At 45.2% G+C, this 26,773-nt stretch overlaps 1 protein-coding gene across 1 annotated transcript; it reads left to right on the top strand.

The window, feature by feature from the left end:
• Positions 1-17,717: 17,717 nt before the first annotated feature.
• On the top strand, positions 17,718-19,095 carry LOC115091220 (histone H1x-like). Its single transcript, XM_029601293.1, has one exon. The coding sequence runs from the start codon at positions 17,796-17,798 to the stop codon at positions 18,423-18,425; it is 630 nt and encodes a 209-aa protein (XP_029457153.1). The 5' UTR covers positions 17,718-17,795; the 3' UTR covers positions 18,426-19,095.
• The last annotated feature ends 7,678 nt before the right edge of the window (positions 19,096-26,773 follow it).

Below are 26,773 nucleotides of genomic sequence, written 5' to 3'. Positions count from 1 at the left end.
GAGTACACTATGCCCATTGGGCCTGAGTCCATCTGTCTACACTAAGAAAAATGAAATTATCAGGTAAGTAATTTCGCCATTGCCCAATGGTTCAACAACAGGTTTTCAGGCAAAAGGTTTGCATATCTTAAGGGTTCCAGAATACTTTTCTTGACCCACTATAAATGCAAGGTTTTAACTAACAGCACTGAAGAAAAACTTAAATCTTAAGAAACTGCTGTTCATGGACCTTAAAGCTGTCTTACACCTCATTTCTATAGTCCTATTGGAGATATACAGCTTTAACACATACTCAAGACAGTCTCTTCTATCTCTATAGTGCTTGTGGGTTAGTCAAGACAAACATACAGGGCAGAAGAGCCTTTGGGGGTTTAATTTATTAAGGAAATGGTTGTAGACTGATACCAAAGCCATGTTGTGATGAAATGCTGCCTGTGGGTTTTTCACCTTTATTTTTTTGGGAGGTATATGGCATATACTATAGTAATGGTTAATACAACTTTATATTGACACTGGAAATTTAGTATCACCCTTGTTTTTTTTCCCCCCCTAAGCTATGTAAAATAGCAAGTCTTGCATTGAAGGTACAAGCCACAACTTATGTGCAATATATTAATAAAAATGACATTTCACCAGTATCTTGGGAGGTGAAATCTTGTTCAGTTAAAATCCTTATGTCTCCTTACTTCTGATTTGCATTTCATTTCAGAAAATAAATATTAAAGTGTTTTATAAGTACCTCCTACTTAACCACTTTGTTTTGGGCTAAGTATGTTGGGGGTGAGCATGTAGTGCTACTGCTTGGTGTTCTGTGCAGCTACAGGTAGATCCATTTGGAGGCCTGCATGGGATAATCGCTGTGGATCCCTAAAAGGCTAGAGTATGGGAATAAATAAAGCTTAACTGGCACGGAGCAGCGATTGCTGCCCTTGAAAGAGCCATGGAGGTAGCCTGCATCGAGTGGCCGTTAATAGCTTGGAAAGCTTGCTGGGCAGACTAGATGGACCATTTTGATCTTTTTCTGCTGTCATTACTATACTATGAGCTGCTTCCAGCATTTAAAGCCTTGAACCATAACAAACTTTTAAATATTACAACATGAAAAGGCCCCTCTTAGTCCCCCTGCATATAGGACAGAGATCTAAAAAGTTAATTTATATGGGAACATTCTTAAAAGTGGAATGTTAGATTAAATAAGAGATGAAATTTAAGAATAAACAAAAAGCAATAAGAGTCCTAGAACTGGACACATGGATGTCTTGTAAGACCTTAACATTGCTGTTTTCAATCTGCATATAACAAATATATTAGTTTTCTTGTACAAATAGCTAATCAACAGTGTTGCATCAAGCAATTTTTTCTTTGTACAAATTAGACTGGATCAATCATTCTTAGCCTGAACATTTTGTGGTTCATATAAATCAAATACATATTTAGAATTATACTTTATCAGTAGGTAATTGTCTAATTGTTGTTGGATTGGATTACTTACCTTTCCAAATCTATTCTCAAGGCAAGTTACAATTTAGGTACAAGAGATAGGTCCCTGGCCCTGAGGGTTTACATTTTAAGTTGGTACCTTGGGCAGTAGCAGGTGAAATGACTTGCCCAAAGTCCCAAGCAATAGCCACGGGAGAAGTGGAATTTGAACACTGGCTTCCCTGGTTTTTGGGCCACTGGTCTAATTATAATGTATTTCACCAATATGGGATCAAATATGCCACTAACTCTGAAGTGGAAGACTTAACATCTCTGGCACTTGCCCTGCATGCCTCTTTCCTAATTCTCCTGCTTTGGATATCCATCATCTGTCTAGCCAGTGGTTCACACTTGCCAACTTGATTTGACTTATTCTGCTGGTAGAACAGATTTCAATACACAAGCAGTATTTAATTTTTCCCTTGGAATATATTGTTAATAAAACGAATTACCTATTCATTTTCCAAGTTGAGTAAGAACATAAGTGCCAGAGTACCAGTCCTGATCAACTCTCTTAACAGTTCAGCTATTTTTTTTTTTTTTTGTAGTAAATCAGCTGGACCAGATGCCATACACCCCAGGCTTCTGAAAATTAAAACATGAAGTTTCAGACCTATTTCAATTTGTAACCTATCATTAAAATCATCTGTTGTAGCTGAAGATTGGAAGATGGCCAATGTAACCCCAATTATTTAAAAAGGGCTCCAGGGGTGATCTGGGACACTATAGACTGGTGAGCCTGTCTTCAGCGCCGGGAAAAATTGTGGAAACTTTATAAAGAATAAAATCACAAAACATTTAGAAGGACATGGTTTAATGAGTCTCAGCCAGCATGGATTTACCCAAGAGAAGTCTTGCCTCACAAATCTACTTTTTTTTTTTTTGGAAGGGGTGAATAAACGTGGATAAAGGTGAATTGGTAGATGTGTGTTTGGATTTTCAGAAGGTGTTTGACAGAGTCCCACATGAGAGGCTTCTAAAAAAGCTAAAAAGTCATGGGATAGGTTGTGATGTCCTTTTGTGGATTGCAAGCTGGCTAAAAGATAGGAAACAGCGTAGGATTAAATGGTCTGTTTTCACAGTGGAAAAAGGTAAACGGTGTGCCTTAGGGATCAGTACTCAGACTAGTGCTTTTTAATCTACTAGATAAATGAAGCTTGACCGATGTGCCGCAAATGCGCAGTAGAGCAACTCTACCACGCATGCGCGGGCAGCATGTTGGTCAGAGCTTGCCAGTAACCAAAATGGTGTGGCGAGGAGCACGAGCAGTAATGGTGGCGGCGTGCGCGAGGGAGGGAGGGACCTCCCCTGGAGATCTTCCGTCTGCGCCATCCGAAGGGGTTGTGACTGAGGGGAAGGGAGGAGAGAGTGACTGAGGGGAGGGGAGGGGGGAGAATGAGGGATAAGGAAATGGACTGAAAAAAAAAAGGTTAATGTAGCCCATTGTTACGGGCTTAACGGCTAGTATATTTAAAAATGATCTGGAAAGGGGTACAACAACTGAGGTGATCAAATTTGCAGATGACACAATTATGCAGAGTTTTTAAATCTCGAGCAATTTGTGATAAATTGCAGGAGGACCTAGCAAGGCTGGAAGATTGGGCTTCCAAATGGCAGATGAAATTTAATGTGGACAAGTGCAAAGTAATGCATATAGGGAAAAATAACCCTTGCTGTGATTACACAATGTTAGGTTCTATCTTAGGAGTTACCAACTAGGAAAGAGATCTAGGTGTCATGGTGGATAATACATTGAAATTTGTCTGCTCAGTGTGCTGTGGTGATCAAAAAAAGCAAATAATGTTAGGAACTATCAGGAAGGGAATGATGACTAAAAACAGTGGATGTCATAATGCCTCTGTATTGCTCCATGGTGAGACCGCATCTTGAATACTATGGGCAATTCTGGTCACCACATCTCAAAAACGATATAGTTGCACCAGAGAAAGTGCAGAGAAGGGTGACCAGAATAAGTGACATGGAATGGCTGCCCTATGAGGAAAGGCTAAGGAAGTTAAGGTTGTTCAGTTCGGAGACTCTCAAGAGGTCTATAAAATCGTGAAAGGACTTGAATAAGTCAATGTAAATCTGTTATTTAATCGCTCAGATAATAGAACTAGGGGGCACTCCATGAAGTTAGCAAGTAGCTCATTTTAAATCAAATTTTCTTTTTCACTCAGTGCATAGTTTAACCACATCATCTGGCAATGAATTCCAGAGCTTGTGTAACTGGGTTTTAAAAAGGTTTGGATAAGTAGAGGAAAAATCCATAAACTGCTATTAATTAGTAAGTAATTGTAGCTTGACATTTATCTAATGTTTGGGTTCTTGCCAGGTACTTGTGACTTGGATTGGCCACTGTTGGAAACAGGATACTGGGCTTGATGGATCTTTGCTCTGACTCAGTATGGCAAGTCTTATCTTCTTATATTGTATCTTCCTCCCACGAATAAGCGCTGGCTTTCCCAAGTTTACCTGGCTAATAACTGTTTATGGACTTTTCCTGCAGGAACTTGTCAAGTCCTGTTTTGAACCCCACTGTTAGTTGCTTTGATCAGATCCTGGCAACAGATATTCCATTCCTTGATTTTGTGCTGAATGAAAAAATACTTCCTATTATGTTTTAAAGCTGCTGATTTGCTAATGTTGTGGTGTCCCCTAGTCCTAGAGTTAGGGACAGTTATTTCTATGGGGACAAGCAGGATGGTAGTCCTCACACATGAGTGACGTCAGGTGGAGCCCTGATGTGGAAAACTTATGTCAAACGTTTCTGGAACTTTGACTAGGCACACTGAGCATGTGCAGCATGCCCTATACCACAAGCCCAGGTGGGGTCCCTCTCCAGTCTCTCTTTCCGCGGAGCAGTAAGCCTTGTAGTGTGAGCGAGCTATTTTGGCTGTTTTTGGCCTTGTGAAAAATTTTCTCATGGTTTTTCCATGCTATTCTGTTGCCAGGTCCCTCTCGGTGCCCTCCCATAATGCTCCTAGTTAGGGTTTTTGGCGATTCTGGTATGTTTCCTTTCGTGGTTGATTCCCATGACAAAGGTGCATTGACGCCTGCCAGCCATCTATGCCCCGCTGCCATTGCTTATGGTTTGTGCACCTTTTTTGTCTGACATGGCCTCATCCAGTTTTTAGCAATATCCCTGGTGCCCAAGGACCATGTCCTTCATGGATCCGAATGAAATGGTTCCTGCCTGGGGGCATTGCATGATATCTAGGGTTGCTGTTTATTACCCAGATGACCCCAAATAGACATCTACTTTGACTCGATAAGATGCAACAGTTCTTCAGGTCAAAGAAGTCTGAGCCAGCTGCTTCGGCATCAAAGGACACGAACTATTGACGTTGGCAGGACCATCCATGCTGTCGGCTGATAAGGGCGCTGGAGACCGACCACCATTGATCTCCTCCAAGCGGGGATATAGGGTTCCTCGTCATTGGTCTCGGCACCAGGGAAGGACTTGGCGGAGCATAGAGGGAAGCTGAAGAAGCATCTGCACGGACCCCGTAGATGTATGGTGCTGGACACAGGGATTCACTGGGTCATGCTGTGATGCATGCCAATCTTCCGTCTGTGCTGGTCTCCACCAGTCCTGATCCCAGTCACCGATCCACCTCGGGTCCTAAGAAGATTTGGCCACCCCTCCTTCCTCCTAATTGGTGTTTATATTGGCAATGCAGAGTCCAGCTGGCAATGAAATGGACACTGCAGGGCTTCAGTCCTGTGGCACCGGTGCCACCCGTCCTCATATCACTTCTGGAGAGCCTCAATATGCTCATCAGTGTGTTACTGCCCAGCTGGCATTAGTTACCGGGATGGCATCGGTGTCAGGCAGGGCACCAAGGCCTCCCCCTATTGCTACGGTGGTCATCACTGGCTCCTCTGAGGAAGAAGTGCCACTGAGCCTGGCAGAGACACCAAGGCTTGCAGGCCCCCCCCCCCCCCCCCTGTCCAGTTTTATCAGTGCCTGCACCTCTGGACGAAGGCAGAGCACCTAGGGACCCATCCTCTATACCTTACAGTGAGGATGAGGACCCCTATGACACCTGGAGGATGATGCATGTGAGTCCTCTGAGGATCTCCCATCAGTCCCTTCCCCAGAGGAGTGAAGGAAGTCTCCGCTTGAGGACTTGACCTTTGCATGGTTCATGAGGGTGATGGAGAAAGCCATCCCATTTCAGTTGTTAACAGAAGAGGATGCCAAGCACAAAATGTTTGATCCTCCACTTTGTGAAGCCTCGTAAGGAGATCGTGGTGGTCCTGAGACACAAGATCCTTAAGGAACTGCTGGTGAGGATATAGGAATGCCCCCTCACAGTACCTCCCTTTAATAAGGCAGACGGGGTCTACCTCATCCTGAAGGCTGCCAGATTCGAAAAACATCAGCTGCCTCACCAGTCGGTGGTAGTTGAATCCACTGTTAAGAGGACCAAACATTCTTGGACTCATTCCTCAGCATCCCTGGGGAAAGACCACAGAGTGATGGATCTCTTGGTAGGAACATATTTTAAGGTGCCATGCTCATTGCCTGCTGCCTACTAGCTCTAAAGCAGTGGTCCCCAAGCCTGTCCTGGGGGCCCACCAGCCAGTCGGGTTTTCAGGATATCCGCAATGAATATGCATGAGAGAAAATTTGCATGTTATGGAGGCAGTGCATGCAAATTTTCTCTCATGCATATTCATTGCAGATGTCCTGAAAACCCGACTGGCTGGTAGGCCCCCAGGACAGGGTTGGGGACCACTGCTCTAAAGGAGCCAGTACTTTGCAGGATATCTGGAACTAGGTGCAGGAGGTGGCCGAGCAGCTGCCTCAACAGTAGCATGACATCCTCATGTTGATGGTGCATAAGGGCCTGGGGTGTAGAAAACACGAGGTCCAAGTGACCTACGATGTTTTCAAAATGACAGCGAGAGTCTCTGGAGTAGTAATCAACGTCTGCAGAATGCCATGGCTGTGGACCTCGCATCTCTGACCAGAGGTACAGGAATGATTTGCTAATGTACCATGTGCAGGATAGAATCTCTTTGCAGATAGGGCAAGGGATGCCATGGCCCAATTTTGGGACCACCATGAAACCCTCTAACAAAGATCTGCCAGCACTCTGGACCCGGCCTCCTAGAAAAGGAAGCCGGCGAGACGGGCCAAGAAAGCCTTCATTAAAGGAAGTACTATCTGCAGCCCTCTCGCTCCCGTCAGCACCATCAGGGCTCCCGCAGCCAGCCGAGGCGGCAGAGAGCCCCTAAGCCCCAGCCGGTGCCTCAGTCAACTCCAGGGACTGGGTTTTGACTGTGTCTTGGAGAGTATAAGCCAGTCACCCATACCTGGGATGTTGGACTATCTGGTCAGGGGGCAGGCTACAGTTCTTTGTGAACCAGTGGCCCAGTATAACCTCAGACCAGTGGGTTCTTTCCATTGACCGTCAAGGGTATCAATTGAATCTATTGGATGTACCACCAAATTAACTGCCGTGCCTGTTTTGTGGGCCACTGGTGAATCATGAAGTACTACTAGCGGAGCTCTCCTCCCTCTGAACAGCCAAGACAGTCGAGCCCATACCACCAGAGCAAAGAAGGTGGGGATTTTACTCCAGGTACTTTCTGATTCTAAAGAACAGAGGGACTCTGTCCCATACTAGACCTAAGGGCTTTGAACAAGTTTCTAAGCAAAGAAAAGTTCAAGATGGTTTCCCTGGGCAACTTGCTTCCTCCTTTACAAAAAGGGGACTGGCTATGCTCCCTCAATCTAAAGGATTGCATACACTCACATTGAGATCTTCCCCAGTCACAGGAACTATCTCAGATTTGTGGTGGGGGAAAGAGCACTCCCAGTACCAAGTGTTGCTGTTCAGGCTAGTGTTAGTCCCAGAAGTCTTCACAAAATGCCTGACCATGGTGGTGGTGGCGCTGGTGGCGTACCTCTGCAGGCTGCGAGTGCATGTTTTTCCTTATCTGGATGATTAGCTGGTCAAGAGCACATCTCAGGCAGGGGTTGCTAGGTCCATATCCTTGACCAGCTGGCTGTATGAGTCACAAGGGTTTGTCATCAACTACCTGAAGTCTTATCTCACACTGTCACTTCAATTGGACTTCATAAGAGCCCTGCTAGACATGGCTGAGGCCAAGGCCTTTCTGCCTCATCAAAGGGCCATCACCTTGAAGACCATCGCAGCAGAGTTTCAACAGAGCCAGCACGTGCCAGCCTGGCATACATTGAAGCTGTTGGGCCATATGGCCGCAACTGTATATGTCACTCCCTTGGTATGTTTACACGTGCACAGAACCCAATGGACCCTGAGGTTGCAGTGGCACCAGGCCACTTAGAGTCTTCAGGACTGCAGCCAAGTCACCTCGTCTCACTGGGACTCATTGTCCTGATGGTGGGTACTTTTAAATCTGGAATGGGGGATCTCTTTTTTAAGTCCCCCTACCCACATTGTCCTAACCATGGATGCATCCACTCTGGGGAGGAGAGCTCATGTAGACCCATGGTCTCTGGTCCACACAGGACTGCTGTTGCCAAATCAATTTCTGGAGCTCCAGGCAATCAGGTATGGGCTTTCAGAGATTGCCTGTCCAACAAAGTTGTCTTGATTCAAACTGACAACAAAGTGGCGATGCGGTATGTCAAGCAGGGAGGTATGGGGTTCTACCTGCTATGTCAGGAAGAAGTTCAGATCTGGTCAAGAGCCCTGTCCTATGGAATGATGCTCAGGGTTATGTAGCTGGCTGGAGTAAAAAACATGTTAGCAGACAGACTGAGTCATGCCTTCAGACCTCACGAGTAGTCTCTGGACCAAGAGGTTGCGGATCTTCCACAGGACTGACAACAAATCTGCCTCAGGCACACTCGCCCAGCATTGAAGTGAAGGTCTTCAGTTTGATATCCTCCGATTCTCTTAGAAGTGAAGACTTTCTTGAAGCTTCGTGAGGACAAGGGAACTATGATCCTCATAGCCCCTTATTGGCGGAGTCAGGTCTGGTTTCAACTCCTGCTGGAGTTGTACATTTGATGGCCGATCAGTCTAGGGGTTTCCCCAGATCTCATCACGCAAGGTCAAGACAGGCCCTGTAGCTCATAGCCTGGATGTTGAGAGGTTAGTTTTGCAACTAATTGAACCTTCAGAAAATGTCTTGGGTCCTGGTGGCTTTTAGAAAACCTTCTACTAGAAAGTCTTATAGATTGAAGTGGAGGAGTTTTTCCAAGTGGCGTGAGCTGAAGGCCCTAGATCCATTCTCCTGCCCCACCCAAAAAACTGCTTGATTACCTTCTACCCCTATTGGAAGCTGACTTGAAAACCAACTCCATTAGAGGTCATCTGAGTGCAATTGATGCATACTACCATGGTGTAAAGGGTATGCCCATCTCTGTATAGCCTATAGTTATGTTACATGCTGGGCCTGCTTCAATGGAAGCTTCCCCTAAGGCCTCCTGCTGTGTCTTGGGACCTCAATGTGGTGGTAGCTCAGCTTTGTACCTGTGACCTGGAAGGGCATATGTTGGTGGCAGTCACAAAAGTACGCAGTGTCAGTGAGCTCCAGGCCTTAGGACTTATCCACCTTACACAAACTTTTATCAATGCAGAATGGTTCTATGTACGCACCCAAAGTTCCTGCTATAAAGTAATGACTGACTTCCGTCAAACAGTCCATCGTCCTGTCAGCATTCTTTCCCAGGCCCCATTCGCACGAAGGTGAACGAGCCCTGCCCAGGTTGGACTGCAAGCGAGCCTTAGCCTTTGATCTGGAATGGACAGAAGCCCATAGATAGTCCACCCAACTTTTTGTTTCTTTTGATTAAAAATAAGTTGGGCATTGCTATTGCCAAATACACTACCAAATTGGCTAGCAGATTGCATCTCCTTTTGTTAGGGGCCATGTCAAGGCTTATTCTGGCTGAGCCATGGCAGTGGCGGTGACCCACTTGAGAGCAGTTCCCATGGAGGAGATCTGCAAAGCTGCAACAAGTTCTTTCCACACATACACATCTGACTATTGCTTGGATATGGATGGCTGACTTGACAGTAGGTTTGGCCAATGTGTCCTTTGGTATCTTTTTGATGTGTAAAACCCATCTCTCTCGTGCCTAGGGCCCATTGTTTGGGTTCAGGCTGTCTCCACCTCTGTTACCGACAGCACCATTGGTGTGCCTGTTGGTATACTTTTATGTTGGGTTGGGGGGGGGAGGGGGGGCAGCCTGTAGCTAGGGATTCACCTTTGTGTGAGGACTACCATCCTGCTTGTCCTCAAAGCAGTGTTGCTTATCTGTAACAGGTGTTCTCTGAGGACAGCAGGATGTTAGTCCTTTCTTACGAAACCTGCCTGCCACCCCGTACAATTGGGTTTCTCTTTTTTTTTTGTCTATTATAAGACTGAAGAGGGACCACGTGTGGATGTATGGTATAGGGCATGCTCAGTGTGGCAAGTCAAAGTTCTAGAAACTGACTTAAGTTTTCCGTGTTGGAGCTCTGTCTGATGATGTCTCTCCTGCTGTCCTCAGAGAACATCTGTTACAGGTAAGCAACTCTGCTTTACCCTTTCAATGTACTTGTTCCATCGACTCATGCTTCTATAAATTATATCCCCTCTCAGTTGTCTCTCTTTCAAGGGATAGAGCCTTAATCTGTTTAGCCTTTCTCCATAAGGGTTTTTTTCCATCCCCTTTATCATTTTTGTTGCCCTTCTCTATCTTTTCTATGTTAACTGGGCCTTTTTTTTTTTGAGATGGGATGACTAGAGCTGCACAAAATACTCAGTGTGGCTGAGCAAAATTCAACATTTACTTTTTTAGTACATAATTATGGTTTCATTTGTCTGCCTTCACCTCCTCCTTCAGATTTTCTGCTATATTTAAATAGCACCTGATTATATGTGTCGCCTCCTACCTGTATAAGGCAACTGCATGGTACTTGATTAGAGCTGTTCCTGAGTTCTGACCAATTAATTATGTAGCCATCCTTATTTGGATCTATTATTAGGTGTGTTAGGCAATCTGCTTGTAAGTGTGGCAGAGAATTAAAATAAACTTGATTTGCTCTTAAATAGTGTTGTGAGAAGTAATACGGTGCGAAGCATAAGCCAACAAAACCAGCAGGATACTGTTTAGTCCTAGCAACTGAACTGGATCGTGGTTGTATGAAAATAAATGCTTTGTTGCAATAAAGCTACAGTGCCAACTGTTTCCCAAGTGATGTAGTGTACAAGAATCAAAGAACAGAGAACCTTATCATGAAGAGGGTAACTTTGGAACTATGTAAGCTATTACATGCCTAAGTTATCACCAGTTTTCAAAACAAAGGTGCTGGCAAAACTACTCTCCCTCTGTCCCCCCACCAAAAGTTATACCTGCTCGTGTGTGGACAGTTTTTTCCCTAGAGAATTTACATGCATGCTTTCAAAAATCAAATTGTGTGAGTAAATCCTAATCCTGCCCCCCTGTCATGCCCCTGCGTACAAATGTACAAAAGCATTTTTCCTGGACAATTTTATGAGCCATTTATGTACACAAACCACTGTTTTATATGCTAAGGGGCGGATTTTAAGAGCCCTGCTCGCCTAAATCCGCCCAAAACCGGGCGGATTTAGGCGAGCAGGGCCCTGCGCGCCGGGAAGCCTATTTTACATAGGCCTACCGGCGCGCGCAGAGCCCCGGGACTCGCGTAAGTCCCGGGGTTCTCCGAGGGGGGCGTGTCGGGGGCGGGCCCGGTCGTCGTGGCGTTTCGGGGGCGTGTCGGCAGCGTTTTGGGGGCGGGTATGGGGGCATGGCTACGGCCCGGGGCGGTCCGGGGGCGTGGCCGCGCCCTCCGTACCCGCCCCCAGGTCGCGGCCCGGCGCGCAGGAGGCCCGCTGGCGCGCAGGGATTTACGCCTCCCTCTGGGAGGCGTAAATCCCCCAACAAAGGTAAGGGGGGGATGTAGACAGGGCCAGGCGGGTGGGTTAGGTAGAGGAAGGGAGGGGAAGGTGAGGGGAGGGCGTTAGAGGATTCCCTCCGAGGCCGCTCCGATTTCGGAGCGGCCTTGGAGGGAACGGGGGTAGGCTGCGTGGCTCGGCGCGCGCCGGCTATACAAAATCCATAGCCTTGCGCGCGCCGATCCAGGTTTTTAGCGGATATGCGCGGCTCCGCGCGTATCTACTAAAATCCAGCGTACTTTTGTTTGCGCCTGGAGCGCAAGCAAAAGTAGGCTATTCGCGCTCCTTTTAAAATCCGCCCCTAAATGCATTAGTGGCAGACTTTTAAAGTGCATGTGCATAGCACAGTAACAGAAATGTTCCTAAGGTAGCTTGGAGAAATGACCTTATCAGATTGGGAGAGGTGAAGGTAATGCTTGAACTTCAGCCAGAGTGTTCTTAAGACAGATACCCAATTGGTCTACTTGCACATCCGAACAGCCAGAAAAGAAAAGATGGAAGTCCACATTTGTCGTTGCTAGTGCCAAAATCTTTGTTTCTGTCATCTCTCCTGCCCTCTGTGTGATCTCGTGTCTATGCCAGAAGGAGTTGAGGAGTTCCTCCCTGCTGCTGCCTCCTCTGCCAACTTCCTGCTCTGTGTGGGGCCAGGAGATTTACTGGGGCCATGGGTGCTGCCCACTTCACAGTGGAGTTGGCAGCAGCAAGATTAGAAGTTGCTGCTTGCCTGCCTCCTCCTTGGAAAGGATTGGGGGGGGGGAGGCTTTTCCAAATTTTAAAACAAAGGGAGAGAGGGGACAGAGACACGCATGAACCCATCAAAATGGTTCATCTCCCTCTATGTACAAATAAGGGAGAAGTTGGTTACCTTGACTGCTGCATGCGACTGCCAGCTGTCTGAGTGAGTCATACTCTGTGTGACTCAAAAGTAGGAGGCTCAGCGCCTGGAAGATGAGGTGGTGGGTGCAGCGGGTGTGCTGCACGCTGCCCATTAGCATACGATGGAGCTCACGTTGTCAGAAAGGGAGTTCCTTCATCTCTGAGAGCCACTAGCGGTGTTTTGAGGGGGTTTCTGCACTTCCCTGGTTCTTCTTTTGGCCAATCGAGTCCTCGCCATGTCCACACTGCCTCCTCGGTGGAGGCCGATGTGACACAACACCTTTGTTAATATAGGTGTGCCTGGGGCTTGAAAAAGGTGGGAGCACGGCTCCAGATTAGGCTTCTAAGGAAGAGATGGATCCCAAAGATGGATGCAAAGCAGCTACTTTCCCAGGCCTATTTAAAAGGACATTTCAAGCTTTTGCTAATGATTTAGTGAGAATTTGAGCAGTGTTTACTTTCATGATGGGATGAATAATATCTAGTGAGAAATTTTGGAAAAAAACCCAAAACCTCATTATTATGTTTAACTAGGAGAAATGGGGAAAACAGAATTATGATGAATTTTTGTAAAAACAAAAACCCAAATTCTTCTGCTCATTTATAATTTCAGCAGTGATCTGATTTTCTTAATATAACACCAGCTATAAAATGATATTGCCTGTCCCCTTCTGATCACTTTAACACATCAGCTTTCTGTCCCCTCTTCTGCACCATTATTGGAATGTATTTTATGAGCCACTCATATTTTCTCATAATGTCATCTTTTGCTGGTTCCCTTATGGGACCTAAAGAGAGAAGCGGGACCTAAAAAGGTAGGAAAAAGATGGCATGCAAATGCTCTAACAAGAAAAAAACCTCTCATGACTTTTCAGCCCCCTCTTTATCTTCAGCAACCCACATCTCTCCCTATCTCATTCCTCCTTGCTCTCTCCTCCTCTCTTCAGCACCCCATCTCTATCTATTCTCCACTCCTACTTGCTCTCACTTCTTGTCCCATCCCCACTTTCTTTGGCTTCCCTCTTTTCTTCTCCCTGCTCTCGCCCCCTCCTCTTGCACGCTTCTCCCTACTCCCATTCCTCCTCCTGTTGCTCTCGCTCCCTCCTTCCTACCTCCCACAAGAAAAAAAAGACAAAATGCTCAGCAGCCCCCAATATAATCCCATATTACATGGACACCACTGAGATTTTATCGTGATGGGTGCTATTGTTACATAACAGCCCTCCCTCCCACAAGAACAATGACTGGGGCCTGGCTTTGTCTAGGAGGAAGTGCAGGTCTGTTTCTTGTGCTCCAGTGTTGCATTGCATGCAGAGTCAGGCTTCTTGAGGTTACCATTCTAGTTTTTGTCTGAATATTGGTTTTTAATTTGGGATAACTTATTTTGTATTTGTTGAGGGTTATTTTGCATGTGTGACTCAGGTATTTTGCTAGCACGTAATTTTTGTATAGGGATCTGTAGCAATCTTGTTACTGTACCCTTAACATAAGGCATGGGATTGCTACCTCTAACCAATAAACCTTAATTCCTTTGACGCACCCACAACATCACTCTCCACTTTGATGGCGGGGGGGGGATGGAAAGAGGTATTGGATTAAAATGACAAACAACACAGGCTCTGATTTTTACAGTCTGGGGTACTCATATGCAGACATGAGGGAGAAAAGCACAGGACTGCTTCTATGCCAAGTCCATAGGCAAAGCACATCAAACAGCACTGACTGAATTTTCAAGAAGGCTCATCACTTGGTGAAAGAGAATTATGTCGGTAACCTGCACAGCGTGGCAGATTCTACCCTAAGAAAGCTTGCTGGGCAGACTAGATAGGCCATTTTGGTCCTTTTCTGCCATCATTACTATGTTACTATGTTTGTTCATTGTGGGCCGAATTTTAAAAAGGTTACGCACCCCGGGCCTATTTTCAAAAGGCCCGGCGATGCAGGTAAAGCCCTGGGACACATGTAATGCCCGGGGCTTTACTAAAGGGGCTGGGTGGTGTCAGAGGCCCCAGGCACAGCAGCCATTTGCCGCTGTGCTTGAGATAGCACGCCGGCAGTTGGCCGGTACGTGCAACTTGTGCCTCCTCAGAGGCAGGCACAAAAGGTAAATTAAAAAATTTTTTTGGGGGGGGCGGTTAGAGTAGGGCTAGGGGGAGGAAAGATTAGGGGAAGGGGTGGAAATGTGAGGTTAGGGGGGAGGGAACGGGGGAAGGCAGCACGGCTTGGCGTGCGCAAGGTGCATAACTGTGCACCCCCTTGCACGCGCCGATCCCTGATTTTATAACATGTGCGCCGGGTAGCACGCGCACGTGTAGGCCGCGCGCCCTTCTTTTAAAATCTACACCGTGTTTTCCCAACAGGAAATGTATTGGGGTTCTATGGCCCAGTGTAATGTGCTGCCTAATTTATATTTTTTATATTCTGCCTTTTCGTCACTTCAAAGCAGATTACATTCAGGTATTGTATGTATTTCTGTAATTAGAGGTAGAGTTGTTGCTTTTGGAGTCTTAGAGTTAGTGCTGCTACTTATGTGCTAAGTGTGTTTCTCCAGGATTTTGTATTTCACAATGTGCCTGGTGGAGGAAATATGTGTTTCTCTTACTGAAATGACACCAGAATTCTTGTGTACGGTGAAAATATCCCCATCTGCCCCCCACTATTAAAGGGCTGTGTGTGTGTGTTGAGGGAGGGGAAGGAGTCTGTGACACAAAGTATATCGTTACAGATCTGGAAGTACAGGATTTATATTGGGTTTGTCTTGCACATAGAATGATAAGAATGAACCTCTTTTAACCCAGGGTACAGTATGTTGGGTATAATCTCAGTCTCTGAAATGTACTCCTTCTGCTCTTGCTAGTACTTACATTGTGCCAAACAGCTTTTTCCTGAAGCTTCTTAAGGTATTTTATATACAAGCATCATACTGAGGCGAGCTTGTCAGCTGTTTTTAATAAGGTGAGTAGTGCCCAAATAGTTAAGGGCTAATTTTAAAAGCCCTGCATTTGTGAAATCCAGGAGATAACACCTGTGGCTGGGCTGCGGATCTTCATAGGCCCCCCAGCCATGTGCGTATCTCCCGGTTCACACAGAACGGGTTTGGGAAAAGGTGTGGGCTGGAGGCGGGGATCTGGGCGGGGCATGAGTGGGCCAGGACAGTGCCATTAAGCACTGCACTGCTGAAGCATGTGCCAGGAGCTGACTGGCCCACACATCCTGTTGCTGCTCCGGATTACGGGTAAGTAGAAAAACCAAAAAAAATCTAGGGAAGTTAGCAGGGTGTTGGAGTTAGTAGGGGAAAAAGGAAGCAGGTTCTATCCCAGTCTGCTCCTTTACCTGGGCAGACTGGGAGGGAACAGGCCACACACTGTTTGTAAAATCCTCCTCAAGCGCAATTGGGCAATTGTGTGCACATGCTTGCGCCGATATAAAATTGTGCGCGCATGTGTGTGTGGTAGTACGCATGTTATAAAATGACTGCGCCCATGTGGATGCCTACACATGGCTCTTAAAATCTACCTTTTAGGCTCTTTCTGCATCTTTAGGCTATATTTTCTTGTTCTTTGATTGCATCTCTTGGTATTTGATATTCTTCTCGCTCTATACATAGTACAGAATAGTCACCTAGTATTAACATTCCTATTGGGAATGCTTTTTTGTCGTTTTCTAGCATCAAGCATTAGTCTGGGAATTAATAATTATACTCTGATTTATGTGGAGTATGTATGTAAGAATAACTAACTGTAAATGTCAAGGAATAAATTGGTAGTGGAAATATGGGTAGAGCTTGGGCCCCCCTATCCCAAAAAAGCCGTTTTGCTGCCCCTGGCTATTTTAACCCATTTTCTATTCACAGACAAACATTGCAGCCCTCAAAAGGCAGTGTCATAATATCATTTGCACAACTTCTAGTTTCGCCAGAAGTTCATTTAATTGCAATGTCGTAAATAAAAAAAAAACCCAAAAACCAATTCCTGGGTACAGTCCCTCTGTGGTGGCACTTTTCAAGGAAAGGACACGAGTTAATAAATAAATAAATAAAAAACGATGCTGCTTTTTAAAACAAATAACGAAAACATAAATAAATCGAACTCCTTGCCTTTCCCTATGAGAGAAGGGAAAATCAATAACTAAAAATGAAATTTAAAAAATGACTGAAGTTAGTGGTGTACTGGTCGGGATGGATCCCCAGGATCTGAAGCAGCAGCTAAAAGATAGCGAAGCAGAATCCGACCCCACCCCACCCTGATTCAGTATCTGACGGGGTCCGATCCCTCGATTCTTTCGATAAAAACTACAAAGAAAGGGGCGGGACTACGGGCCCCAAGAAAGCATTCAGGAAGTAGGACACAATACAAGCCTTTGCCTCGTCCTCCCCTCTCCCCGAGCCTTTATTGCCTCGCGCCATTTTTTGATTTGAATGTGACTTTTACAGATATAATGAACATTGCACATCCCCTCCTCCTCCCTAGGATTGTACACGGGGAAGAATAAACTACTCTTGTATCTGCTCAGCTCGTCTCTCCCTCCTACCACACAAATGGCTTCATATCATTTCATTCCTTATATTATTTTCCCGTAAAATCTGATTTAAACTCCTAAGTAAAACAGTAAATAGCTCAATCGAAATGGGAATAAATTCGGATTACTTTATTCCCAGCATACAAACGTAGCAGAAATTTAACATTTGGAGAAATTAAAATGCACATCGCGTTGGGGAAGTATAGAATAAGGAAAATCTTCTTAAATGCTAATTCTTAGGTATTCATTGCCAGAAGTCTAGAAGCATCAGTAGACAGTGAAAATCGTCTATTCCTTTGGAAGCAATAACTGTCCTCTTTCTCTCCATTTTTACACATTTTAAAAATATCGCCCACATTTATTCCACTAAAGAGAGTAATAATTCATCAGGCACAGTCTAGTTGAACTTCTCTCATTAGGATCAGGCGTGACCCCTTGAAAGTTTAAATCTCTCCTAATGTTGCTGTAGTCGACCACGTGAGGGCGTTCACTGTGTTAGTTACGACAAATTAAACCTTGCAAAAATCCAACCCCCTACTCGGCAAACCTTCGCAAATGATCCGGATCATCCGAGCCTGCTCTTATTCTTCGCCCGGCCGGGTCATTTCTGCGGGAAAATGCGTTCTCGGTTCGCTACGGCTCCCGAAAGAGCATGCCCCCATCCTCAGCAGCTCCGGGAGCGTAGGGTGCATCCTTTAATTTTCATATTGAGGGACTATTTCTCCAGCCACGGAGCCCAGCTCCGATCCGCAGCTGTACAGCGGCGTCCGGTACGCAGGTGCGCGGGGCTGGGTGGACGGGAACGGGATCCGCCCGCGAAATAAAAACGTTTCAAGGTGCTGGAAGAAACACAAGTTGCAGGCCGGCGGCCGCGCGGGCTGTTGTTGTTCTCAACGTGGTCCGCCCATTGCAGTATAAAGGGGGCGCTGCGGAGGCGGCCGAACACTGTTCAGCGAACAGCGGCGGTGATTGCACGGGGGCTACGGTTCGGCGGTCGGAGCAAAGTAGCGGGGATGGCGGCTGAGCTGGAAGAGACCGTGCCTGCCTTGGACGACGACGAGGAGGAGGAGGAAGAAGAGGATGAGGAGGAAGACGAGGAGTCTTCCACTGCAGAGAAAAAAGGTGCCAGCCGAAGGGCGGCGAAAGGCGGCGGCGGCAGCGGTGGTGGTGGTGCAGGCAAGAAGAAGAACAAGAAAAAGAACCAGCCGGGCAAGTACAGCCAGCTGGTGGTGGACACCATCCGCAAGCTGGGCGAGCGCAACGGCTCCTCCCTGGCCAAGATCTACAATGAGGCCAAGAAGGTGTCCTGGTTCGACCAGCAGAACGGCCGCACCTACCTCAAGTACTCGGTGAAGGCGCTGGTGCAGAACGACACCCTGGTGCAGGTGAAGGGCATCGGGGCCAACGGCTCCTTCAAGCTGAACCGCAAGAAGCTGGAGGGGGTGAGCGAGAAGCCGGCCCCGGCCAAGAAGGCGGCGGCGGCCCCGGCCCCCAAGAAGAGCAAAGCCAAGGCTGCCAAGAAAGAGAAGGTGAAAGCCAAGAAGAGCCCGAGCAAGGCTAAGAAGAAGAAAGCGGCGGGCGGCAAGAAGGAGAAAAAGGGCGCCAAGCCCAGCCTGCCTAAGGTACCTAAAGGGCGCAAGTGAGGGCGGCGAGGCTGAAGCTGCTCCAGGACTTTGGCTGCTCCCCCTGCACCGGGAGGATACCTTGCTTTTCACGGGTGGGGGGGATGCTGGGGCCGCGTGGTTGTCTAGTGTGCATTATGCAGTATCTGTGATTTATTTGTTGGTGTAGATGCCGCAGACATGATTTCAGAGCCCCTACGAGCAGTTTGCTGGGCTCTGAATGCAAGTCTGGGAGGTGCTTCCCTCCCCCCCCCCCCTCTCCCGAAAAAAAATGGAGGAGCAGCCTATTGGCTGTCACTGGTCCATCATGGCAACCAATGGTGAGAGGCGCCATGAAACCCTCTAGACTTTATTCGGTAATCTGAATCGGCCGGGGAGAGGTGGGGAGGAGGAGTGGTTTTTTTTTTTTAACTGGTCGGACTGAGCTGCTGATTGTTGCCTGGTTTATGCTGCCTCAGATTGTGTTTAAAAAAATTGTAGACTTTAATTTCAAAAGGCGAACTTTATTGGGGACCAGTTTAAAATGTTGTTTTCATATTTGAATTAACATCTCTACTGCGGACTTTACATTGGACATTTTGTTTTTTTTTTTAACGGGGTGACGTCACTGACTTATGGAATATGTAACCACTAAATTGTTATAATGTTCTATATTCAGCTTAGTCGCATAATAAATATTTTGTAAAAAATCTTTCTTTTTTATGAAGGAGTCTTGAATGCAACCTTATCATTTATTGTAAGAAAAATGTGCATATCAAATATGCTTCTTTTCTAGCACCTTGTCTCCTCCCACGCCACCCCCAATCCAGCACATCTCCCTAAACAATTGCATTGCAGCTAGAATGAGCAACCTTTCCTGATGAAGTATGAGCTGGGTGAAAATGTACTTCCAATTTATTTATTTATTTAACAGTTTTATATACCGAAATTCTTGTAAGGGTTTACAAATCAGTTCGGTTTACATTGAACAGAAAACAGTGCTTCGGTAAATGAAAGCAATTACATAAATTTAGACTTTTTTTTTCTTTTTTTATGTGAAATAGGTGCTTAGGGTACCTATGATTGACCTTGATTGGTCCTACTGCTCCCACCTACCAATCTTGTGCTAATTTCACTTAGTTTAAAAATGTAATGGCAGTATTTATTACAAACTATAATTTTTTGTGTCTGCTGCCCATTTTTTCTTTGGGTGTAACCTCCTAACAGCTTGGGCACAGCTAAGACTAGCTAGTTCTTCCCAATTTTGGTCCATCCCTGCACAGCTTGCTGCTAAGTTAAACCGTACAATTACTTATGTGGTAGAAGGGTTGCAAAAGCCAGCTTTGCTTGCAGAATTGGCTTTCTTGTTGAATTATGATTGGAAGCAGAGAGAGAGAGGCAGGAACATAAGCAGCGATAGCACCAGTCCTCTTAATCTTTCACTAGGCGTATAGCAGCAGTATGCTATCTGGAGCCTTATCCCTTCTCTTTTGCAGGTCTGGAATGCAGTGTGCTCTGGATTACACCGAAGCATGCTGGCCTTAATGCTTCAAATTGTGACAAGGAGGCCACAGCCCAAAGTACATGGTTGTCTTAAAGCCAGAATGGGAGTGAGAGGGGGCAAGAGTGACAGGAGGTATACGGAGTGAGATCAGAAGGGGGGGGAATAGAGTAGTGAGTGGATTATAACTCCTCATCTGATCCCCTTTGGTATTGAAGTGGATAGAAACAATCACAGATCCCTTCCCCTAAATAAGGGACAACTAGAGAGACTAGAAATATAGCCACTTAAAAGGAAAATCTACAAATGTGCCACTGACGTTTAAAACTCTTGCCACAGCCGCAGTTTCCTGCAGCAGCTGAATGGAAGAATCTGAAGCAAGAGTTTTAAAAAGTGAGTGGCACATTTGTAGATTACACCCCTCCAAAACAAACACAAAAGACTATTGGGCCTGTGCATCCCTAGTGCTTACAGATTAATATTTTGTTCTACCCTATTCAGTAAGCTATAGTTCCTGCAGATCCACTCAGCCCATCAAACCTCCACACTTACAGCTGGGTCAGTGCTTCGAGTAGGCAAACTAGGCAGTTGCCTAGAGTGCTAAAATTGTGGGGGTGGCAAAATCCTACAAGTATGAGGCCTAGAGGGATGCTGGGCCAGAGACAATACCACCAACGGTAGGAGTACCATGCTGGAGCCACTGGTAAGGGATTGCTATGCTGTGGCCAATAGGTAAAGTAGCAGAGGTGTAAGAGTGAAGGTCACCTAGAGTATCAACCCCTCTTGATTAGCCCTATTTACAGGCTGTGCAGCATTGGAAGGTAAGGTTGCTAGAAACGTGCTTTTTTTTTCATTGCCCAATTACCCCCTCCCAACCAGCTCTTCCCTTTCCCTGAATTAACCCTCCCCCTGCAACCCAATTCTGTTAGCATTTAATAAACGTGGTGGGGTTGATTGGGCAGCCTCCACCTGCCTTTATTCAGCAGATAGTGGCAGGAAAGCCCCACTACCCTCCCAGCCTTGTGCTGGAATAGCAGTGCTTTCAGTGTTGCTCTAACAGTAATGCTGAAAGTGTAACCTGCAACCCTGCTAGCTTCTGCTTCCAGCATTCCTTGAAAGGTGCCCTGGTTGCTCTACGAGTGCTGTGATCCTGGCACAAGCCTGAATTGCTGAAGATGCTGGATAAGTGGGAAGGTTAGATGGTGGGAGTCTTACTACCACTAGCTGCTAAACCAGGACGCATACCCCACCACATTTAATTGCTTTTGGGGAAAGGGGGGTGCTCAGTCCACCAAGATCCTTTTTTTTTTTTTTTTTTTTTTTTTAATATTGGGTGGGAGTAGGGGAATCAAGTCACAGGCTTGTACTTTAATTTAATATGCCTGGTTAACCCTTAAGTCAGCTGGCTGCATGTGGCCAGATAACTTTACATCTGTCTTAAAGCACACCTAAAGTTATTTGGCAAACTTAGCTAATTTTCAGCTTTTTTTGCCTGAGTTAGTTGTCTTATTATAGTTCATTTATGTGCAGAAAGCAGGTGCTGAACAGTCAGTACTTGCTTTAAAGCACCCCTGCTGAGGGTGCCATGCAATCTCTAAATTAGGGGTTGTGTTAGCAAGGAGGCGCTAGGGTCACTTGCCCCCCTAGCACCTTCTTGCTATCAAGAGCCAGATCGGTGACAACTGGCAGCTGGTTAGGAAAACCTGACAGTTTATTGGCATCTGTTTTCTTAAATGCCGCACAGTCAGGGGTTCAGGAAACGGACACTGGTCAGTTGCACGTCTGTTTCCTGCACCCGACTACCAGTGTGTGTGGGGTTTTTTTTTTTGTTTTGTTTTTTTTTTAAAGTTAATTGAGTGTAGTTTTTCCTCCGGCTTAATATTGTGTAGGAGGCAGTACAGAAAAGCATCTTTTTCTGCTTTTCTGTTCTAGTTTTAAGCTCAGCAATTAACATCTGCTCCAGGCAGGTGTTAATTTCTGACTGCAAAAATGTGTGTCCTGGATGTACATTTTTTCTTGTATCAGGAGTGAATAGCAAATAGGACTCATCACATGCAAATATGCCTATTAGTTTCACGCCACAGTTGGACGTGCATTGTAGAGGCGCTAATCCCCTTATTGTATTAATAGAGCCTCTACACTCTGCGTCCAATTGCGGGTTATACAGCGTGCTAAACACACTGTATTGCAGTGGCCCCTAAGCATTTTTTTCCATAGCCATAAAATGTGAGAAAACCTTTACTAAATTACCTGCTAAATTAGTTTCCCTATAATAGCTCTTCTATCTGGCTAAAATATAGATGGATAAGTCCCTAAATATCTGATTCATAAATTATCTGGCTAAATGTCTTTTTAATATGGACCTTGATGTCCTTCACTGTGCATAGATGTCAGGTAACAAGTATTCACATGCAGTAGATTCATGTTTAGTGTACAGTAAATAGTTCAGAAGCTTAACTAAATAATCTCTCAAATAAAAAATAGTGCACACCTTTGGAGGCAAGCTCTCATGGAACTGTTTCTCTTATTCTGCTCTCTCCTGGAACTTCAGATCAGTCTCGGACTGATTGCTTTTGGCAGCAACTCGGGCCTGTCCCTGGTTAGACAGCTTTCTCTCTAACCTCCCAAAGCTATGGTCTGATATCATAATCCTCTTTGGACTCCTCCTGTTGCAGAGGTATGGGCTCTAGCTACATTCCTAGGCTAGGATACCTTTTCAGCACTTGATTCACACCTCTTTTGTTAGAGGCAGGGGGTGGTGCTACATACTCCAAAGAGCAGGGGCCCATATGTTCTTTCCTTGTCTTTCTCCACTTGTGGGTTGCCAACTTTTCCACAGCCCAGCAATAGACACTTGAAGTAGGGCGAGGAGAGGCACCTGATCCTCCCTCCTTTCCAGAAATGTGCCACCACTACCCCTGCACCTTCTTTCTCTCTGGTCCCTGTGTTCCTTCTAGTCTAGCATCCCCAAGACCGTGACAACAGATGCTCTACTAACAGATCAGAGCTATGAATGAGGCATGATGCACTCCTGAATCTGAAACATCATAATGAGGGAGAATAAGCTGTACAGAGGCATGCATGCCATTAATTGTGTACACATGTTTATTATGGGTGCATTGATCATCATTCCCATTGTTATGGAAATATGAGTGCTTCAATCATCCACACTCTTCACTGATCTCTTCTCAAGGTACACTCAGCTGGCTGAGGGACCCAGACACAGTACCCAGCCACTTCCATACAGCCTTTGGGTTACAGTAGTGTAGCAATTTAAAGATTGCACTGTTTCATTTGATGCTGACAACAAATTGGCAATGTGAATTATAACTAGTCTATAGTAAACCTTCCATAAAAAAATAGCACTAACTGAAGCACTCACAGTAACATCTCTACATATGAAAAGGTAATACTGCAAATTATTACACTAGACCCTAAAACACTAGTGTTCCTCCTATCAAGAAGATATATGCTAGCAGACTACCTATGAATACAAAACATAGACAAAGCCTTATCAAACAGTCTAAAGCAATCATAAAAAATAAATACAAGCATGCAGACAAACACCTTGAAACCACAGCAAGCCAGACAATGGAGTACAACAATGGAAAAACAACATCATTCCACATCAAACACCAAAACCAAGAAATATAAATCATAATAAAATTATACTCATAGAAAGAATAAACATTTGAAAACAGCTGACAAAAATAATATCCAGTTAAAAACAAACATTTTTAAAAATTTCCCAAGCACAAATATTTCAAAACAGCACACCCAATGAATAACACCCAATATTAAAAACAAGTATTAAAAAAAAATCCATACCTCTCCATACCTGGGAACTTTGATTTCCAGTCACCCTAAAATTGTCACGGATTAGTGGGAGAAGGGGGTACACAAGCTTTCTTCCCCATACACACATGCTTTTAAATACACACACACACAAAATATGCTCCTTCACATTCTCTCTCTCTCTTCCTGGAATGTACAAACAGTAGCCTCCTCTTTGGACTCATGTAGTGCACACACACACACACACACACACTCCTGCTGTCTTTCACACATACCTATACACAGCATGCTCTGTCACATTCACACACACACATATATGCTGTCATACATATGTTCTGCCTCATTCATACACTCCCATACCCTCTCTCTTTTCTCAGAAAGTGCGAGAAAAAGGCAGCAACAGTCTTTTTTTTTTTTTTTTTTTTTCCTTCAACCGCCTGGCCTCACTAATACAGCAGCCTCCTCCTTTTCCCACGTGGGTCTTGACAACTCAGCAGCCTCCTTGGTGGGAGCCATGGCTTAGACGCAAGGCCCCGATGTTTGAACTCGGGACACAGGCTTTGTGCGCCAGGTGCGAACGCCTTACCTGCTCATGAGTACAAGAGTTTGTTAAAATGGTTGCACCTTGCACTGGGGATTGCCACTTATCTACCACTCTTCCTCTGTCACCACTCACATTCAGGATCTGGTGAGACACTAATACTACTAGCAGGGGACAAATCAGCAGCACCCTTGCACATATAGCAAAATAACGAGGTGGTAAAAGTGAGCAAGGCCATATCCTTAAGTATTAATGCAGCTGCAAGGTAGGCAAAACATGCCTATAACAAATTACAATAATTACAAGTCAGCAGCGTTAGGCAGTGACATTGCACCACTAGGATGTATAGTAATAATCAATAGTCAGAAAGCAGCCAATCATAACAAGTAGTGATTGTGATGTCAAAACATGGCTCCTGAGCAGAGAAGACAGGGAGAGAGCACCAGCTAATGAGTCAGGACTGCAAGAAAAGCTCCATTGAACTGGCCAGCAGTGTTGTCTCTGCTGTCATATAAAGTGAAACTGTATTCCGAAAAGACAATTTTCTGTATTGCTATTTAGACTTTAATGTTTTATGGCTATAGAGAATAAAACAGGTAAACATTTGTTACCATACCTGTCAGTTTATTGTCCATGTCTGATAGCATTTTGCTAGTGCTGGAACAAGGTGTGTGGGGGGGTGGTGGAAGAGGAATTGGATTCAGATGACAATCCATACAGGCCCTGACTTTTACAATCTGGGGTACTGATATGCAGAAAAAAACACGCCTGCTTCTATAAGAAAGTCCATGAGCAAAAGTCATCAAGCAGCACTGAATTTTCAAGAAGGCTCAGCAACCAGTAAAAAGAGTTGCTAGCATTACATTTTTGTTATGGGTTATCAAAAGGCTTAGGGATAACTACATGGAGCGGCAGTTGCTACCCTTAAGAGAAACATGCTGTAGATTCTAGCAGAAGAAGCTTGCTGGGCAGACTGGATGAGCCATTTTGTCCTTTTCTACCATCATTACTATTAAGTTTCCAGGTACCATTCTAAGCCGCACTGCTTAACAGATTGATACTGGTAACCTAAAGAATTCAAAAAAATCATTAAAAACACCTCATTATAGAGGCATTTGAATCGACAGGCTAATAGGTATTTGGGAAGCAGATTGAAACAGGCTTTTTCACCTTGTTTCTTCTTTTGAATTTTTTTCAGCTCTTCTTGTAGTTTTTATGTTTTATTTTTTCCTCCTTCACTTGAGTTAAGTAAAGAGTATTAGGTTTTTAGTTTATAAAGAAAGCAAATAAAACTAGCATCGGGATTTGAAATGAATTGTATTTTTCTCTAACTTTTACTATCTTTTGTTTTATCTTTATTTTAACTATTTTATTTTTACTATTTAATTTGTTTAAACAAAGATGGAAAGTAATTAGCGCATTTCTTATGTGCAACCATTTGATTTTTATTTGTTTTATCTTTATTTTTGACTATGTGAACCGCTTTGATCAACTATGTAATTGCTAAAACGGTACAGAAATAATTTAAATAAAATAAACAAATGCCCTCTAGAACAGGGGTCTCCCAATTACACCCCAAGGTTTGTGGTGACTTCTTTCCCCTTTGATGATCTACCTCTTCCTCCCCCCGCTGGGGCCAGTTCACCAGTAACATTGCAGCTGAAGGGGGAAGGATAAATATAGTGGCGCTGAGCGAAGAAGCACAGTAAGATCCCCATGTGCGCCACTGCCAAGATTCGCTTCCCTCACTCCTGTAAAGAGCCCCCAACCTGGAGGAAACTCTGCGGCCACTGCTGGGAGAAGCCACTGCCATCACCAAGAGGAAGGAAGAGGGGATAAATATAAAGCTATCAGGAACCATTTGGTGGACCAGGTGGAGAGACCAGAACACAGGCGGCATGCAGAGGGGAAAGAGCAGTGTAGAAAGAGAGAGCAGTGCTGCAGGAGCTACTGGAGGTAGGAACATGGTAAAAAATCACCCTGCTTGGGGGGGATGAGAGGGGTGGAAAACGGGATGCTACTGCTGCTGTGCATGGATGGGGAGGTAGAGAGGGAGCTAATGGAAAGGGATGAACACCAACGGGAAACAGAAATTCTTAAAAAACAAAACCCTAAAATGATCCCTCTCTGCCCTAACGCCTACATCCAGCAGCAGTGGTACATAGAGTCATGTGAAGGTGGTGACTTGGCTTCTCTGAGTTTTGGCTATAGACAATGTTACCAAGCAGTTAGAAGGAATGCAATGAAAAAAGGGGAAAATACTGGGCATGGGAGGCAGAGCAGAGAAGGAGTAACTGGCTAGGAGTGAGTGTCTACAGAACAAACAAAAATCTCTTCAGACCCCTTCACTTCTGCCCAGTACTTTTCATCTTTTGCCCCTCCCCCCACTCAATTATTGTCAAACATGAAAACCTTTTTCAGTATTTGAAAATTTCTGTTTGAAAAATAACGAATGGGGGTGTAATTAGTGTTTCTTGTGAGAACAGCACTGCTGTGGAAAGCAGAGGTGCTTACCTGTAACAGGTGTTCTCCTAGGACAGTAGGACATTAGTC

The sequence above is a fragment of the Rhinatrema bivittatum genome, chromosome 4 (genome assembly GCF_901001135.1).
Source record: "Rhinatrema bivittatum chromosome 4, aRhiBiv1.1, whole genome shotgun sequence".
Classification (NCBI taxonomy): Eukaryota; Metazoa; Chordata; class Amphibia; order Gymnophiona; family Rhinatrematidae; genus Rhinatrema; species Rhinatrema bivittatum.
The sequence above is the reverse complement of the archived record's forward strand: the minus strand, read 5'-3'. Positions and strand labels throughout refer to the sequence as shown.